The 15725-nt window shown below is 57.0% G+C and overlaps 1 protein-coding gene across 17 annotated transcripts in view; it reads right to left on the reverse strand.

Annotated features, from left to right (window-relative positions):
• Nucleotides 1-15725, reverse strand: part of ANKS1A (ankyrin repeat and sterile alpha motif domain containing 1A) — a 106480-nt gene that overhangs the window by 7400 nt on the left and 83355 nt on the right. For all 17 annotated transcript variants that reach the window (XR_014685772.1, XR_014685773.1, XM_084497988.1 and 14 more), the window contains 9 exons: nucleotides 6930-7028; nucleotides 6017-6169; nucleotides 5697-5804; nucleotides 2923-3087; nucleotides 2325-2450; nucleotides 2041-2112; nucleotides 1527-1613; nucleotides 1039-1176; nucleotides 41-211 (listed from right to left, as the gene is read on the reverse strand). Coding sequence is in view for 15 of the 17 variants with exons in the window: in XM_084497988.1 (XP_084354114.1) it covers nucleotides 41-211; nucleotides 1039-1176; nucleotides 1527-1613; nucleotides 2041-2112; nucleotides 2325-2450; nucleotides 2923-3087; nucleotides 5697-5804; nucleotides 6017-6169; nucleotides 6930-7028 (1119 nt within the window). In the remaining 2 variants the exon portion in view is untranslated. The remainder of the gene's footprint in view (nucleotides 1-40; nucleotides 212-1038; nucleotides 1177-1526; nucleotides 1614-2040; nucleotides 2113-2324; nucleotides 2451-2922; nucleotides 3088-5696; nucleotides 5805-6016; nucleotides 6170-6929; nucleotides 7029-15725) is intronic.

A 15725-nucleotide genomic window follows, 5' to 3' on the forward strand; every position in this document is an offset into this window, starting at 1 on the left:
CCCAGCTAGGACCACGCAGATGACACTTGCGCATACGTACTGCAGATTTCCTCACGCCGGCTCGTGGTTTAGGCACCGGTTTGGAAGATTTTGTTTCGATCGTCTCTGCTGCTGCAGCGCCCAGCGGCTTCGCTCTCTGGGCTTGGAGGGCCAGCTGGTAGGCGACCTCAAACGCCTGCCCCAACGTGAGGATGATCTCGTACGTCAGGTTCTTTGGAGAGAGCAGAAAACACACAGCCATTAGGTGCACGTGAGCTCCACACCCTGACCCATGCACTCAGCAGCCGAGGGACGAGCTTGCCCTGGAGACGCAGACCCTCAGCAGGGCTCATCCTGCCACGTCCCCAGCTCCCTCTCCGCAGAGCAACGTCCCCCACACCTTCCCAGGGCCACCTGCAAGCCTGCTGTGGCCCCTTGGGCATCGCAATGTAGCAGCGTTTTGCGTCAGAAAGAGAAAAAAGCCAAACAATTTGCATAACTGATTCTGCCCAAGAAGAAAAGCAAGCGATGCTTCCACACACTCAGTGAATTAAAAGGCTGTTAAATCAGCCTATTACACTGTGTGTAATTGAGAGCATGTTAGGGCTTTGTTCACAGCATATTCCCCAAGAGGAAAAATCTCCTGCCCTGGTTTATTCAGCACTGGAGACTGCAGTAATGAAGGCAGACAAATATCCTCTTTGTCAACAGGGCTAGAAAGTAAAAGCATTCTGAGCTAGGACTCCTAACGGAAGGTTTTAGGGTAGAAATAGGTAAGAGCCCCGGAATGGGCCAGATCCTGGTCTCTGCCTTGCCAATAAAGCTGAGTAATTACACAACTGCACAGATTGGACCCACCCGAAACAGAAACCATCGCTGGAGTCTGATCACACAGACTGAACCCACACACAAAGAGGTGTGAGTGTTCGCTTCCTTCAGCAACGCTCTGACCGCTCGGACTGCAACATCTCTCCTGGCAGCACCTCAGGGCACTCAGAGGTGGCCTGAAGGGAGATGGACACAAACAGCCCTGAGGCCGGACGCTCCACCCCGACTCACCACATCCACGGTGCTGAAGACGTGGCAGTAGTGGTGGCTGGTCTGCAGGTCCTTGGTGATGTAGGCGAACGTGCAGAGATCATCGGGGTCCTGAGCAGCGCAGGAAATGTTCCGGATCTCGTGCTCAGCAATGACGTTCTGTAGGACACAACCACAGCGTCACCCTTGCGGGGAGGGCAAACACACCCAGCAAAGGGAGCGGTGACAAAGCATGTGCTGGGGACAGGGAGGGGTTTCTCCCAGCCAGACCAGTGCCAGCTCTTTCCCCTGGTAGGAATAAATGGCAACGGGGTCCCCAAGCAGCCTGCTGGCCAAGCCTTTGGCATTCAGGTAACCGTCACCACCCTGGTGCTCCCCCATGGTCCCAGCAGTTCTGCAGGACCAGCCGTGGCTTCTGGAGGCACCAGATGCGACCTGCAGCCCCTCAGGCAGGTGACACTGCAGGTCTTGTCCCTCCAGGCACCAGCTTTGAGGCGTTTTAAGCTCACCTTGTTAGAGGCATCGATGAACTTCACCCCCTTGTACGTGATGGACAGTATTATGGTCGGGATCTTCTTCATGTGTTCGGTGGATTTCTTTGGAAACAAGAACACTCAGGTGAACGGCTGTGAACAACTCCCCCGTCCTCAGCACCACCCCAACCCTGCTGGGGGCCAGCACAGACCCTCAAGAACAGGTCCCTGGGGGGCTTAGACCAGGAGGCAGAAAACCTGCTTCTGGTGGAAGGAGACGGGAAGGGATGGGGATGTGAAATGAGCCTGGTTTTCTCAGCAAAAAGCCTGATTCTCCTCCTGCACAGCCACACAAACTAGAGGGAAGGGTGCTGGGGAGGGGCCTGTTCACCAGTGACAGTGGCCACAGCCTGTTACATGGCCTGGGCCCCTGCTCTCCCTGCCTGTGGGGTCTGGAGAACCACAGCTACACCAACATCCCCCCGTTGCCCTCTCCTCATCATCCCGCTCAGGCTGCGAGCCGACCCCCCTGTCCCCACAGCCCCCTTACCCTCATCTTGGCACAGGCATCCTGCGTGGACTCCGTCCCTCGGAGGTCCTTGATCAGCATGGAGCCCAGGTACTGTCAGGAGGAGGAGGAGATGTTAACGTGCTCTCAGACACCCCGAAGGCTTCGGCTGCAAACTTCCCAGCCCCGAAGCAAGGCCACAGCCCGGCGAGCAGCCAGCAGCCACGGCTTTAGAGGAGCAGGTTGCGTGTGCCAACTCCCCGTGCAGCACCCTGAGCCCACAGCCTCCTCGCCCCATCCACCCACACAAGCCAGGAGCCACTTACGTTGGCCTCGTACCCGCAGGACTCGAAGATGAGCTTCTCCGGCTGGTGCTGCCAGTTCTGGACTGGGGCGTACGGGGCAGCCAGGCTGGGGGGGCGCAGGGTCAGCTTTGACTCCCGACGCTCCTCCTGCAGGGGTAGAAAGGTGCGTGTAAAACCACAGCGCATCCTCCCCTGGGGTGAAACACAGATCCTGGGGGGGCTCTGGGGGTTGATGGTTCCCAAAATCTCACAGGGACTGGAAGGAGGCAGCACGCTGCGGGTGAAGGTGCTCATGGATGTGCACGTCACCCATTTGAGTAGTGAGACTGAGGCCCAGGTTGCTGTCTGTAGGCTCCCTGTCTCTGTTTCCTTATTTTCTCAGCTAAAAGACTAGGAAAACTACATGGCCTCCCTATTTTCTTCACAGTTTCCTTGTTTTTTTCCCAGCTTTGGGCCTACAAGGTGAGCTGCTGGTGGTGGCAGCAGCAAAGGAAGCTCTGCCGGATCTGCTCCCTGACCCTCCGTGCATCATCCTAACTCCTTGCTGGCTCCAGAGGAGGGGGAGCCTGCACTGAGCCGTGCAGAGGGGCCCGCAGGACGCACAGAAGCAGGCACTGACCTGTGCTTTGTAGCGGTCCACTCTGGAGTACGGCGCAACCTCGCTGCCCCGCTCGTGTTGCCTCTTCCCAGTGTCTCCGGAGGGCAGCAAGAGATCTGCGGATCTGCCCGTGCAGGAGTCGTTCTGGCTCAGGGGTGACGATGTCTGGGACACCAAGTCCTGGCACTGAAACGGGCAGACACCGAGACCCGTCCCCGTCAGCCTGCGCCGCAGCCCTGCCCGCACCGCGCTCCTCCTCGCGCTGCCTCTGCCCCCGCTGCCCTCTGGCCTGGGAGCACGGGCAGCCGCAGGCAGCCAGCACCAGCAGAGCAGGATTTGGCTGCTGGCACTTCTCTTGGGGTGTGCTGGTCCTGCAGGCGCTGTTATCTGCACTGTGTTATCAGCACAGCCCAGCCAGGATTTGTGCCGAATTGATGCTCGAGCAGCAGCCACTGCCCTGCAGGCACCCAGAGCGCAAGGAAGGGAAGGGCTCGAGCCCAAAGCTGTGCCCTGGCTTCCAGTTGGCATCACCGTGATAATTTCTCCCTAGGAACCAGGACCAGGGTCTGCACTGCCCCTTACACTGCCCAGCACAACGGGTGCAGTGAGCAGAGTTACCAGGGTCAGCCTCTGCTCTGCGGGCTTGTGGCTCAGCACCTTCACTCAGGTCGTTTCTTTTCCCCTCCGCACCCCTGCTCTGCTCCAGGACGGTTCCAGGCAGGTACGCAGCACCCAAGCACATCCCCACCTCCTGTCTGAGGAGGGCAGGAGGCACGCCGGGCTGCGGGCAGGGTGTTTGCAGGGCTCTGCTAAAGCACCGAGCAAAGCCCTGGGATCAGCCGCCCCCGGAGAGCCTGGCTCTGCCTGCAGGCAGCACTCGCAGCCTGGCCGTGCCAAGCGGCCCGGCAGGCAGCGCGGGGAGCTCGCAGCTGCAGCACGCATTAGTCCTATTCAAGGGGCTTGCTTAATTTGCCATTGACGTCCTTCCGCTCCCCAGCCGCAGCCAGGCGCTGGGAGGCACCAGCTGCAGCGCCAGGAAGGGCTGCGAACGGCCCCGTTCTCCTCCTCAGCCTCCAAACCCCGCACACCCACCGGCCGGTGCTGCACCAAAGGACTCCTCTCCCCACCACTGAGCCCCAGGAGGACGTCTCAGGGAAGCTGGCTGCTTCCCACCGGGGCTTCTCTCCTCTGGGAAGGTGGTGGGTGAAGGTGTGGGGGTTTTGGGGTCACCCTCCTGGCTCCCAGAGCTCTGGGTGCAGCGCCAGCACAAAGCTTCTTGCACCTAACTCTGGTTCCTAAAAACTCCAGTGCGAGCAAGCAGGGCATGGCAGCACAACTTGCTGCAGTTACGACTGCTTAAAAAGCCCTGGGAATGCAGGGCAGAAGAGAGGAGCTCTGCAGCAGAGAAAGGAGCAGATGGCTGGGACGGGGAAACCCCAGTCGCTCCCAGTTCCTGCTCCAGGAAGCCGATCTGCAAACACTGGGAGGAAGCAGTGCGACCCGCTCACCCTGCGTGCCTTGCTGCCCTCCTACGAAGCTCGCAGGTTAGCTGCAAGCTCAGTGCTTTGTTAAATCCAGCTCCCAGACAGCAGTTCTCAGGAAGAACGGCAAACACGACCGCTCCCCTCCCAGACACCCCAGTACAGAGGGGCCTGACGTCCAAAGCTCCCAGTGCTGCAGCAAAAATCAACATCCACAAATCACCCCGAGGGCTACTTGGCTGCGGGAGCAGCAGCTCTTAGACAACCCCAGCAGCCCAAGGAGACGGATCTCAGCCTCCCCAGGGGTGCAATCAAAACGTCACATCCCAGCTGCATCCCATCGCAGCAGCTGAGCAGGGTGCATCTGTCCAAGGGACGGTGCCGGTCGCTGCTGCGTGGCCCAACCAAAGCAAGGTTTGCCCGGCAAAACGTGGCACCTGAAATTTGTTCTCTCTGTCTTAGTGCTCCAGGGTTCAGGCTGGTCTGAGATAAGGGGAATTTTCCCCTTCCTGCAACCAGGAGGTTTTCTGATGCGGGTGCTTGTGAGAAGACCCAGCAGAGATGAGGAGGAATCAGACAGGTCAGGGCTCCAGCCAAGTGAGAGCCGGTCTGGCTGTCACATTGCCAGAGGTCGCTCAGTCTGATTTGGGGTGGGAGAATCGGGCTCTGCATCATCTACAGCACCAGCTGTGTCTTGGGCTCTGCATCACCTACGGCAGCAGCCAAGGTGCCTCCATGGGAACGGCTCAACACAAAACTCCCTCCTCTGCACCGCCAGCTGCGTGTGGTTGCCTCAGCACTTCAGGAACTTTCTTCCCAAACCACCAAGTGTCTGAGAGCCAGGAGTAACCCGAGCTTCCAGGTCAAATCGATTTGTTCTAATCAGAAAAAAAAGCCTTTTTTTTTTTTTTTTTTTTTTTGAGAAATAAAAGCAATGCAATTTTCAAAGACCACTCTCTACACTTATTACTCTCGCTACCTACTTTCAGAGGAGTTTTAACTTAAATATTGACATTGTAGGGGTTTTATTTTCTTTTTTATTGATTTTGCTAGGCAGAATTTCCTGTGCATGAAAGAAGCAGCGGCAGGCTGAACCAGCCTCCCTGCTGAGCCTCGCTGCCCACCCAGGACCTACGCCCTCCCTAAACGTGCTCCTTGAGCCCCTCAGAGGTGTCAGCCACTAAGCAGGAGGTGGTCATTCCTGGCAGACCCGGGATTAGTTCTTTGAAAGAAAAGGGAGGAAAGCAAAGGTGAGCCAGGGCAGAGCAAAGCACCCGGCCACTACCGGGAGTGGGGACACAACCGGTGACTCACTCTCAGCTGCGAGAACCGCGGCGGCTTGGCTGGTGGCTCCTCGTAGGGCCGGTCCGCCAGCGAGGCGATGATCCTCTTCCGATGGCCGAGCAGGTTCACCTTCAGCACCTGCAGGGAGAGGCGGGTGGCCGTCAGCAGGGCTGGAGAGATGCACAGCAGCTTTGGGGAGCACAGGAGCTGCAGCTCCCCGCACGCCCCCCAGCTTTCCTGCCCCCTGCACGAAGCAAAGCGTCCCCCTCCGAGCGGTGCGCTCGCGTTGAACACAGCTCCCTGTGAGGAACAGCCCGGGGGAAGGCAGGCAGGACCCCAGCAGTACTCACGTTTACTATTTCAAGCTCCCAGAGGTTTTTCACAGTGTCGATAGAGCTGTAGCCACTCGAGAGGAAGGACTGGATGTAGTCCTGCAGCCCCAAGGAGTCGAGCCAGGCGGGAACCGAAGGCTGGCTGTTCCCATCGCAGCCCAGGGGTTTTAACTGCGAAAGCGCAAGGCACAAAGAGGTTAAAGCCCCGGGGCAGGGAGCCCAAAGCATGCAGCGTCTGCAATTACAGCCAGTTTAAATGCTATCACCATCTCCCCTCGCAGCTTTAATGTACAAAACATCGCTGCACAAACAGGGAATGAACCTCAGCAGCCTCGCCCTTGCCGCGAGCCCTCTCCCAGGTGGGCAGGAGAAGCTGTGGGAGCTTCGAGGGCACCACTGCCCACCCCAACCACAGCAAGAGGCACGGTCTGCCTGGCATAAGCGAGGAAAACAGCTCCAGAAAAGCCCTTTCCGTGGCCTTCCCAGCACAGCAGGCGAGCTGAATCCTCTCTGAACTCGCACGCAGGAACAAGGGCCCTGGTTACAGCAGGGGAGGTGTCAGTGAGGTTAAAACTAGTTTCCCTGGCTCTGCACCAGCCTTTCTTCTTGCAAAAACCCCTTTTCTCCTGCTCTTCTCATTGGCACTCCCCATCTCTGCAGCCACTGAGCCAAGGACATGCGGCAGAAGAGGCTGCTCAGAGCAGGCCCCCCAGGAGGGACACCCCCCCGTCCCCAGCACTGAGATGCCTCCCAGGGTTCATCCCACCCCTGGAGCTGGAGGCCCACACGTTCCTCCTCCTAACCCCTCCCCGCTGCCCCCGCCATCCTTTGGGGTCACCGGGACACAGCTGGAGGCAGAGGGCCTGGTTTTGTTCCCTCTGCCCTCAGAGCCACGCCGGGCCCTGCTCCCCATGGGGACATCGGCGCTCACCTTCGGGAGGGAGCGAGCTGCCTGCAGGAGTTTGCGGCGGTGCTGCGGGTCACCGATCCCGATGTCCCGAAGGTCCTGGTCTTCCATGACATTACAGCCCTGTGGGGACAGGAAGGGGAGACGTGGGAGCAGAGCCCATGCACGTTACAGCCCCCACCCCACCTCGGTCCCCAGCACAGCCCATGCAGCCCCCTGGTGCTGGCCCCGAGGAGGCAGCTCAGCCCCACGCAGCCTCACGTCCCCACTTTGGCACCGACACAGCTGGCACGAGAGGGGCTGTGGCACTGCAGCACCTGCAGGGTGGCCTGGGGGGTCAGTGCTGCTGCCCCCTGCCCAGCACAGCCTGCCGCAAGCGTCCTCACCCAGCCTCTGGGTTCCAGGCCATCATTACAGCGACCTCGTCTGAGAGGCAAATTGCTACTTAATAATGCCATTTCCCAATGCCCGAGTAACCCCCAGCATCTGAGTAACCCCCAGCATCGGGCTCTGCTCAGCCTCCCTCCAGGGCCACCGAGAAAACGCATTTATTTCCACGAGAGCAGCAGAGCTCAGCTTTCTCCTCCTTTCCCCCAGGGACGCGCTGCCTGCCCCTCACTGCTTGGCTACAGCTCGGCTCGTGCCCCCTGCCCCGTGCAGAGCAGGAAGGGATGGATGCATGCAAACTGTGCTTACTCACCCCCCTCCACCACCACCCGTTTCTCCCCATACCTGGGGGAGCTCAGTGTGCAGCCCGGGCTCGGCTCCCCATGGCTCTCGTGCGACCACGGCACCGCAGCAGCGAGCTCGGGGCTCAGGGACGTGCAGCGCCGGCCCGCACCCAGATCCCCCCCCAGGACCTGCCTCCCTCTGCTCTCGGGAGAGGCACAGCTGAAGGTCTGAGCTGCCGGCGCTCTGCTGTTCCACATTTTGGTTTTGTAAGAGAAACCTAATTAAAATTGGCTGTCGGGCAACGTGCTGCTGCAAGGGCACACGGGCTGCGCAACCAGCGGGCAGGACGGCCAGGGCTTCAGGAACGGGAGCTGGGGGGAGAATCTCTCCCTGTTCTCTTTAAAGGGCAGTTTTTAAGTTCCTTCCCACTCTGCTTGCTCGGTTTGTGCCCACTGGAAGATGGGGCTCAGCCACGTGCCACGTCTGTAGCCTGTCACGGTAACTCCTTGGGCTCTCCGTCCCCAGGATTTGCTCTGCCAGCAGGGCGCTGAGATGAGTGCTCAGAGCAGCGGCGAATTAACGCTGCAGATAAGAGGTGCCCGAAGCAATGTCGCTGGGAGAGCTGCCCTCGGAGGCCAGACTGCAGAGAAACAATTATTTAGCAAATGACAGTGGCAAATTAAATCAGCGGGTGGCTGGGAAGCAGGGCTCGGCAGGCGCTCGGTGACCGCCAGCGCCCGCAGCAGCGAGACGGGCGCTCCTCTGCCCCCGTCCTCCCTTGGCAGGCAGAGCCGCCCGACGCCCTCGATTCCTGGCAGGCCTTGGGGGGACCGAGACCGCAGATCTGGAGCAGACAGCTGCAGCACAAAAGCGTTTGTCATCGGGAGCTGCTTAAACAGCCGAAAGCTGGGGCTTGAGGCCCTGCAGCTGACGAGGGCGGTTTGTTCCCCGCCTTCCCAAAGGTCAGCTCGCAGCAGCAGGCTGGGCGCTGGGCTGGGGCACCTGCTGCCAGCTGCAAAGCGCCCCTGGGGCCACTCGAAATGGCACCGTGGGATGGGTGGCAGCTCCAGGGGGCCACACGCTGATAGATTGCACCTCGTGTCCTGCAAGCCAACCTGCACCTGAGTGGTAACAGCACACGAAGCCTCTGCCAAGGCTGGCACTGTGCCGTGGAGGCTGCCCTGCGCTGCTCCCAGTTGCACGAGGAGGCTCTCTGCTGGTGGAAGGCTCTGCTGGTGCCCATGTGCTGGAAGAGCAGCCCAGGCTCCAAACCAGGCAGAGAGCAAACCTCGACCCAAGCAGGGCACAGAGGCTGCCGCTGTCGGAGGCAGCGATCACCCAGCTCGTTAGCAGCAGCCCACTGGAAAGGGAACACATCCCTCCTTCCTTGCTCACAATTTTTAAGCCAAAAAGCCCCGTTCAGTGTGTTTCTGTAGCAGTGGGAGATGTGTACTTGGCTCAGAGAAGAGGATGAAGGGCAGCTTAACTCCACAGCCACGCACCTCACCCGGCCAAGTGCTTTCGCAAGCTGCAACTCTGCTGAAGAGGTCACCAGAACATCCTGGGGAGGAACCACGTATGCAAGAAATTCATCTCCTGGAGCGAGACAGCTTTTAAAGGGCCTTTTAAATGGACAGAAGGTGACCAGAGCCAGCAGTGGGGTGTCTCCAGAAGCCTGCTGAGCAAAGCATTACCCTCCTGCCTGGGGGGGGGGCAAAGGGCAGCATGAGGGGACGCCTCCCGACATCCCCACAGCAGCAGCAGGTTAAGGTCATGGCATGGGTACCTGGAGCCTGCAGCTCCCAGCCCCTCAGCCCGCTCAGCACCCCGGGACCTGCCCATCCCTGAGCTCAGCTGCTCAGTTCCTCCCCAGAGAGCCAGGCGCTGGAGCTGCAGCAGGCGCAGGGGCTCGGGGTGGATGCGGGCGCACCGAGCAAACCTTGCACACACCAGCGAGGGCAGCGTGGACCTGAGCAAACGGTGACATTGGCTACACCTAAGTCTCACGTACCAAAATCAATAGGTTTGCTGCTCCTCTGTGCATTTTTTACTCCTGCTGATTTTCCAGCAGTGAGCCTTTTGGTGCTAGTGCGCTGTAGCACAGCCACGCCTGGCTAGCACGGCCCCTCTCCAAACGAGCAGCGTGGAGCTGGCTGTGCACGCATTTCCAGTTTGCTCACACATTTCCAGCCTGCACACACATTTCCAGTTTGCTCACACATTTCCAGGCTGCACACACATTTCCAGCTTGCCTGTTTTATGCTGACATATGCCATGCCGGGCCCAAGGCAAGGCGATAGGTGTTCTCCCACTTTTGGCATCTCCAATTCGATAAAAATGGCTTGCCGTGCAGCAAGGGTACAAGCTAGTTAAATACTGTAAGAGCCACAGCTTTCTCTACTACTCCTTATTTTGATGTGTCACATTAAATTCCCTCGGTGCCAGTCTGTATTCTCAGGGTACTTAACCAGGATAGACAAAGCAGAGCAGCTCTGAATAAATCATTACTCTATTGTGCATGAGCCTCTGCTTGGAGGAGCGTCCTTTATACCCATCCGGATTTCATCTCCAAAGAAAAAAATAAGCTGCCACTAAAATAGATAATTAAATGCAAACACGCTGGAGATCTTTTAACCTTTGCCAGCTGAACAGATGAGCTGTTTATTCTCAGACTTTAAACCTGTTTGCATTTAACACGCTGTTCAGACAAAAGCCAAGGGGCAGGGGTGCTTTGCTCAGTGCCCTGGTCCCGCTGCCACCTGCCCCTGCGCCACGCAGCGATTGCCATGGGTCTGCTCGGTGCCCTGCTCGCTGTGTCTGATAAATCCTTCACATCAGGAGCCCCCTAAGCAAGGAGGGTTCCCTGGCACTGAGACCCTGCTGGGGTCCTCTGCAGCTTTCCTCCTTCCCTGCCTTTCCCAGGGGTTTGTGCTTCTCACCACCGGCCTTCAGCCTTCTCTTCCTCCCTGCCCTGGCTTTCTGCCCTCTGCCCTGCCAGGCACCAAGCTGCCGAGGCCGCTGGGTCTGTCCCTGAAGCAGGCAGGAGCCATCCCTTTGCTGTAACAAGCAGGGGAGAAATGGAGAAACATCCCCACCCAGCAGCTCGCAGAGGAACAAGGGAAGAGGCGCTCAGTGACGAGCAGAACAAAGCCTCTCCACCACGCAGCGCTGCTCCAGGGAGACTGCCTCAATGCAGGGCTGCAAAATTCCAGAGAAACTGCTCTTTGGTGAGGTTTGTAAAAACGATACCCCACTGTATGGTGTATTTTGTGTGTGTGTGTGTGTGTGTTTTTGCTGTTTGCTTTTTTAAAAGCAGGCCATTGGTGCTGACAGAGGTCAGCAAGCAGGCCAGGAGATGCCATCTCCTGAGCGCCCCGCTGCAGGCTGCCGAGCAGCCCCAGCACCCCGAGCCCAGGCTTACAGCTGGCCCCGCTCAAGGTCCTCTGAGGACAAATGCAGCAAAAGCCCAAGGCAGGGGAGAGGAAAGCTCCCAGGGACTTGCTTTGCTGTTACCCAGTCCTCTACGGCTCAGAAATGCCAATTAGAATCACCCAAACTTTCTGAAGATGTAGCTCGGGCTGTATCCGTTGTGACAAGTGCTTCTTACCTTGTGCAGGCTGCCAGGCTGAGCACAGCTCGGGGCTGCAGGAGGACCAGAGCTCTCCTTTTGCTCATGCTGGTGAGCGGTGGTGTCTGAGCACCCTGTCCATCCCACACCTCACCATTTTCTCCTTCAGGGCACAGGCGACAGCTCCTCACTTCCATCAGGAACAGCTCTCGGCACTGCCCGCCCTGCAGCAGGGATGTGTTCAGGGGCTGCTCCTAGAGCACTTGTGCTGGCATTAATCTGGATTTTGGTACAGCACCCCACGCATACAATAATTGTTGGAAGTGTTTTGTTCCTAGAACAGCTGGGGTGATCCCTGAAACAACCCCCTAAGAAGCAAAGGCTGTGCTTTTTTTTTGCAGCAGGCACAGGAGCACAACGTGTCCCTTAACTCCCCTTCGGGCATCAGTTTGGCCCAGGAAACATTCCTGCCCTCAGTCTGGGTGTCACGATATCATCCCCAAATCCATGCTCCAGCTTCTTTGGGGCTGAGCAGGACTCCCTTCACAGAGAGGGGCAAATGCCCAGGACCACAAGGGACACCTCCAAACACTGTCCCTGCCCTCTGCGTGGCCCCAAAGGAGAGCAGAGATCTTCCAATGACCTAACTCTTGTCTGGATGGAAACCCAGCTTTTAGAGCAAGGCTCCACTTTAGTCACGCTTCGCATCCTACACTGTAATTAAACAGCCTGCGAGGCTCCAGGTTTCTCATCAAAGGAGAAAAGCACAGTCGGAGCTCGCACTGTACGAAGGCAGCGTCCCCTCCTGCCAGTTAGGTGACCCCAAAGCCGAGCGTGCCAAAAGCGGAGCCGTCGAAATCTGCCAGCACTGCTGCTCCAGCAGGGCGCTCCGCAGGCACTTAACTACCCAATTTTCAGATGCTGCTTCTTGCACAGAGCCTGGCTCGGGTCCATTCTCTCTTTCCAGCTAAGGAAGGGCCCAAGGCAAAGAAAGTTTCGTATAGGACGCGGAGCCTTATCCAGCCAGCAATGCAGTTTAATGAATCCCGCCTGTCTCGCTAGGCTCACGCTCATACAAGTGCTGCCGCTGTTACTAAACCATGTATTAAAGACAGGCGGCGGACTGCAGGGAAGAACTGAGACCAGAATGTGTTTGCTATTAAAAGCAACAGATGCAAAACCCAAACACAGCTTTTCCAGACTACAAAGGCTTCTGCAAACATCTATAGCAGAGTGCCTTCAGCTGGATGAGCCAAAGCATCCATTTTTTCTTAGATTAATGCACACAAAGCTCTTTTTTCTCCCCCTTCTCAGTAAATTCAAGACAATTTGCATCTTGTCAAGGATTTTGCTGTCACTGCTCTTGCTTTACTTTTGGCAACCAAGAGCCTGGATGCTGGAGATGGAGCCGCATCCAGCTCACCACAGAGCCAGCGCGAACAGGGATAACGCAGCGAGTCCCAAAGCACAGAGCCTGCGCCTCCCTTCACCCCCACGCCACTCGCCAAGCCCTCCTTCTGAGGCAGGAAAAAAACATAAAGACAAAGAAGGATTCTGCACACTTCTATAAAGCCACCAGCCTTCAGAGCCCAGCAGCCTTGGGCAGCACCCCGAGGGAAAGGGAAGGCAGGGAATTTAGGAAGATGAGCTACAGCGAGGGCATTCCTGCGAGCTGACAAAGCCACCAAAGCAGCCGGCAACAAACTCTGTCCCCAAATCCGTTAGCAGCTAAAGGCTGAGGGTCTTAGTTCCCTGGGGGGCTGGAATTTGCACGTTTGACCTCGCACCGTACCTGCAGTCAAACCCATCGGAGCTCTGCGGTGCTGGGCAGAGCCTGGCTGGGAGCTTCGATGTGCTGGGGCTGCACGGACCCATGCTTGGTCCAATAAATCTTGTTCAACAGGGCAGGAGCAGCTAACGCTGTGCTGATGGACTAATTCATTACCTTGTCCTAAAAACAAGCTTGCATTCTGTCTGTGCATGTGCACGATCTGTTCTTTGGGGCTTCTCACCCCCTTTCACAGCCCCAAAGACCTAAAACCTCCCAGGGTGGATCCAGCCTCGAGCAGAGGCCCCGCTGAGCACCTACAGCACCATGAGCCAGCCCTGGGTGCTCAGCCCCTCTGACAAACCCGCTCTGGTGGCTGTCGACCCCAAAACTGGGACCTACCCACCCCGATTTCATGGAGCAACAGCAGCCCTTGGCCATGAGAATTTATATTTGTAGCCAGCCTCATGGTTTTGTGCCTTCCCTTAGTGGTAGCTGCAGTTCAAGGTAGTTCAGGGGAAACTAGGGGAAAAGAAATATTTGTTTTGCCAAGGCCCTGACAATGAAGGCCCAGCTCTTCACATAGCATTGATTGTGGAAAGGACTCCTATACAAAAGCCTACAATAAATCCTAGATTAGCACACAGCAACTTCATTTTTGCTTAATTTTTTTCCCCCCATGCACACTGGCAGCGTGACAATGGCAACGGAGGGAATCGGTCACGGTTGTCAAGTTCAGGCAATTTTATTGAGAGCAAAAAAAATTAACTGCTACTTTAATGGCTTTTTTAATGTTTATTGGGCCTGGAGCTACTAATGAATCAAATGTAAGTATTCTCTAAATTGCCAGTTCTGGTCCACCCACTTCAAAACCCACTCTGAGCTCGCTGCTCTCCGCGAAGTCGCTTTCATGGTGCGCGGTGCTCAGCGCTGTGCTGCCCTCGGTCCCCAGCCCTCAAAAAGTCCCCAAAGTGCTCCCTCGGAGCCTGGCTTCTGCATCCCACAGGTCAGGTGAGGCTGAACACGCTCACACCGTCCCCATCCAGAGATAACCCAAAAAAGCAAACCGTCCTAGACAAAGCACAGCCCTCGTGAGCCACCCAAGCAGCGCCTGACGCACTGGAGAGCTGTCAAAAAAATCCTTTCGCTGCATGAATTGGTCCCCGCTCAGACGCTTGGCAGGAGCTCTTACACCAGGGTCCAATTCCGCTCTTACGGGGTGCTCATCCAGGGCATCGAAATCAGTCTGGGGACCGAGGAAGAAATCCGTTTCCAGTATCCTGGCAGCAGTGATAAACAGGAGACAATACCATGTAATGTGGCTTATGAGCTCCCTAAGTCATAAAAATAAATGAAAGCCATTTCGGCAATAAATCTGCCAGCCGGCGTGAACCAGGCCGCCGAGATCCTCAGATCGGATTCACCATTGTTAAGGGTGGATGGCCGGCGCGTCCAGGTGGCAGCTGCCCCTCGCTCCCCAGCGGCTCAGCCCTCACCAATGTGCAGGATCGGTCACCAAACGCCGCCGTGGGGCAGAGAGAGACACACGGCACAGCCTTTAGGAAGAGCAAGCCCAGCTCCAGCAGCTCGAGACCTCCTGCCCACTCCATTCCCTGGACAGCTGGAGGTTGCTTCAGCTTGAAACCAAGGCCGGCTGCCCAGGCGTGAGCCGCACACGGATCTACCTGTGTCTGTCTGAACGAATTCCCCAAGGGCTGCAAGCGTGCCACGTTCTCCCTCTATCTCACCACATGCAGCAGCTGTGAAACCTTGTCTGTGGGATCTCTGAGAGGTCGCTGGTCTGAAGAGGTCACCACTTGGTGCAAAACACGACTGGAATACAGCAGTTAAGTTCTGCCCTAGATGGCTACTTGAAAATGGCAAAAATGAGAACTGGTTTCAAATGAAAACGATTCTCAGAGCACGCTGAAAGCCCGGCGGCACCCGGGGGGCAGCGCCTGCAAGCCAGGAGGGGCAGTTGGGAAGGGGAAGGTGCAGAGCAGAGCTCCCACTCGCTGCTCGTGGGAGATGCCCGTGCTCCAGCAGCATGTGGCAGGTGAAAGCAACGCGCAGCCAGCACCCGAGCACGGGGAGTTGCAGGGCAAAGGGGATCCAGCCCCGTGCACATCGTGTCCCTCGGCGGCTGGAGGGCTGGCATCAGAGCCAGCCTGGCACACGCTCAGAGCTGTGTTTCAGCCCTGCTCTGCTCACACACCAAGCCAAAGCCTCGGCTCTACGTTATTATTATTTTTCTTAACTGCTTGCATACAAAAGGAGGGAGAGGGGGAAGGCTATTCTGCACTGAAGACCACTGCAGGCTAATCTAACATGGCACTGAATTGCATTTAATCTAATTAACGTCACTACTCTAAATTATTTGCGGATACCCCGTTCTCCCAATCCTGTCATAATTCTACCACTTCTCTCCAATTATGAAAAAAAGAAAACCCTCAAGGAGCCCAGGGCACTACACGAGGAGAACAGATTTCCGTTTCTGATGCTGTCTGATTGAATCAGCATTAGCTGCTTTCCACGCACTCCATAGGAACACAGGCTTGAACAATAAAAATAAAAAAAAAAAGCCATAAGAAATAGGTTATGTTCTCTTTCACCTGCTCATTTGCGAATCGAAATATCTTTGGACTGAATGAGAAGTTCAGGCATAGAATAATCACCGAACAGAGCACATGAGGTTTGCCCTTCTCAGACACCAGGCAGCACCAGGCAGTCAGCCCTCCAAGGGCAGGGCAAAGCTTCAGCAAGCATCCCGGACAAACGTATGGGCTCTAACAGATCACACACCACTAATGTA

Source organism: Aythya ferina (assembly GCF_964211825.1).
Source record: "Aythya ferina genome assembly, chromosome: 25".
Lineage (NCBI taxonomy): Eukaryota > Metazoa > Chordata > Aves > Anseriformes > Anatidae > Aythya > Aythya ferina.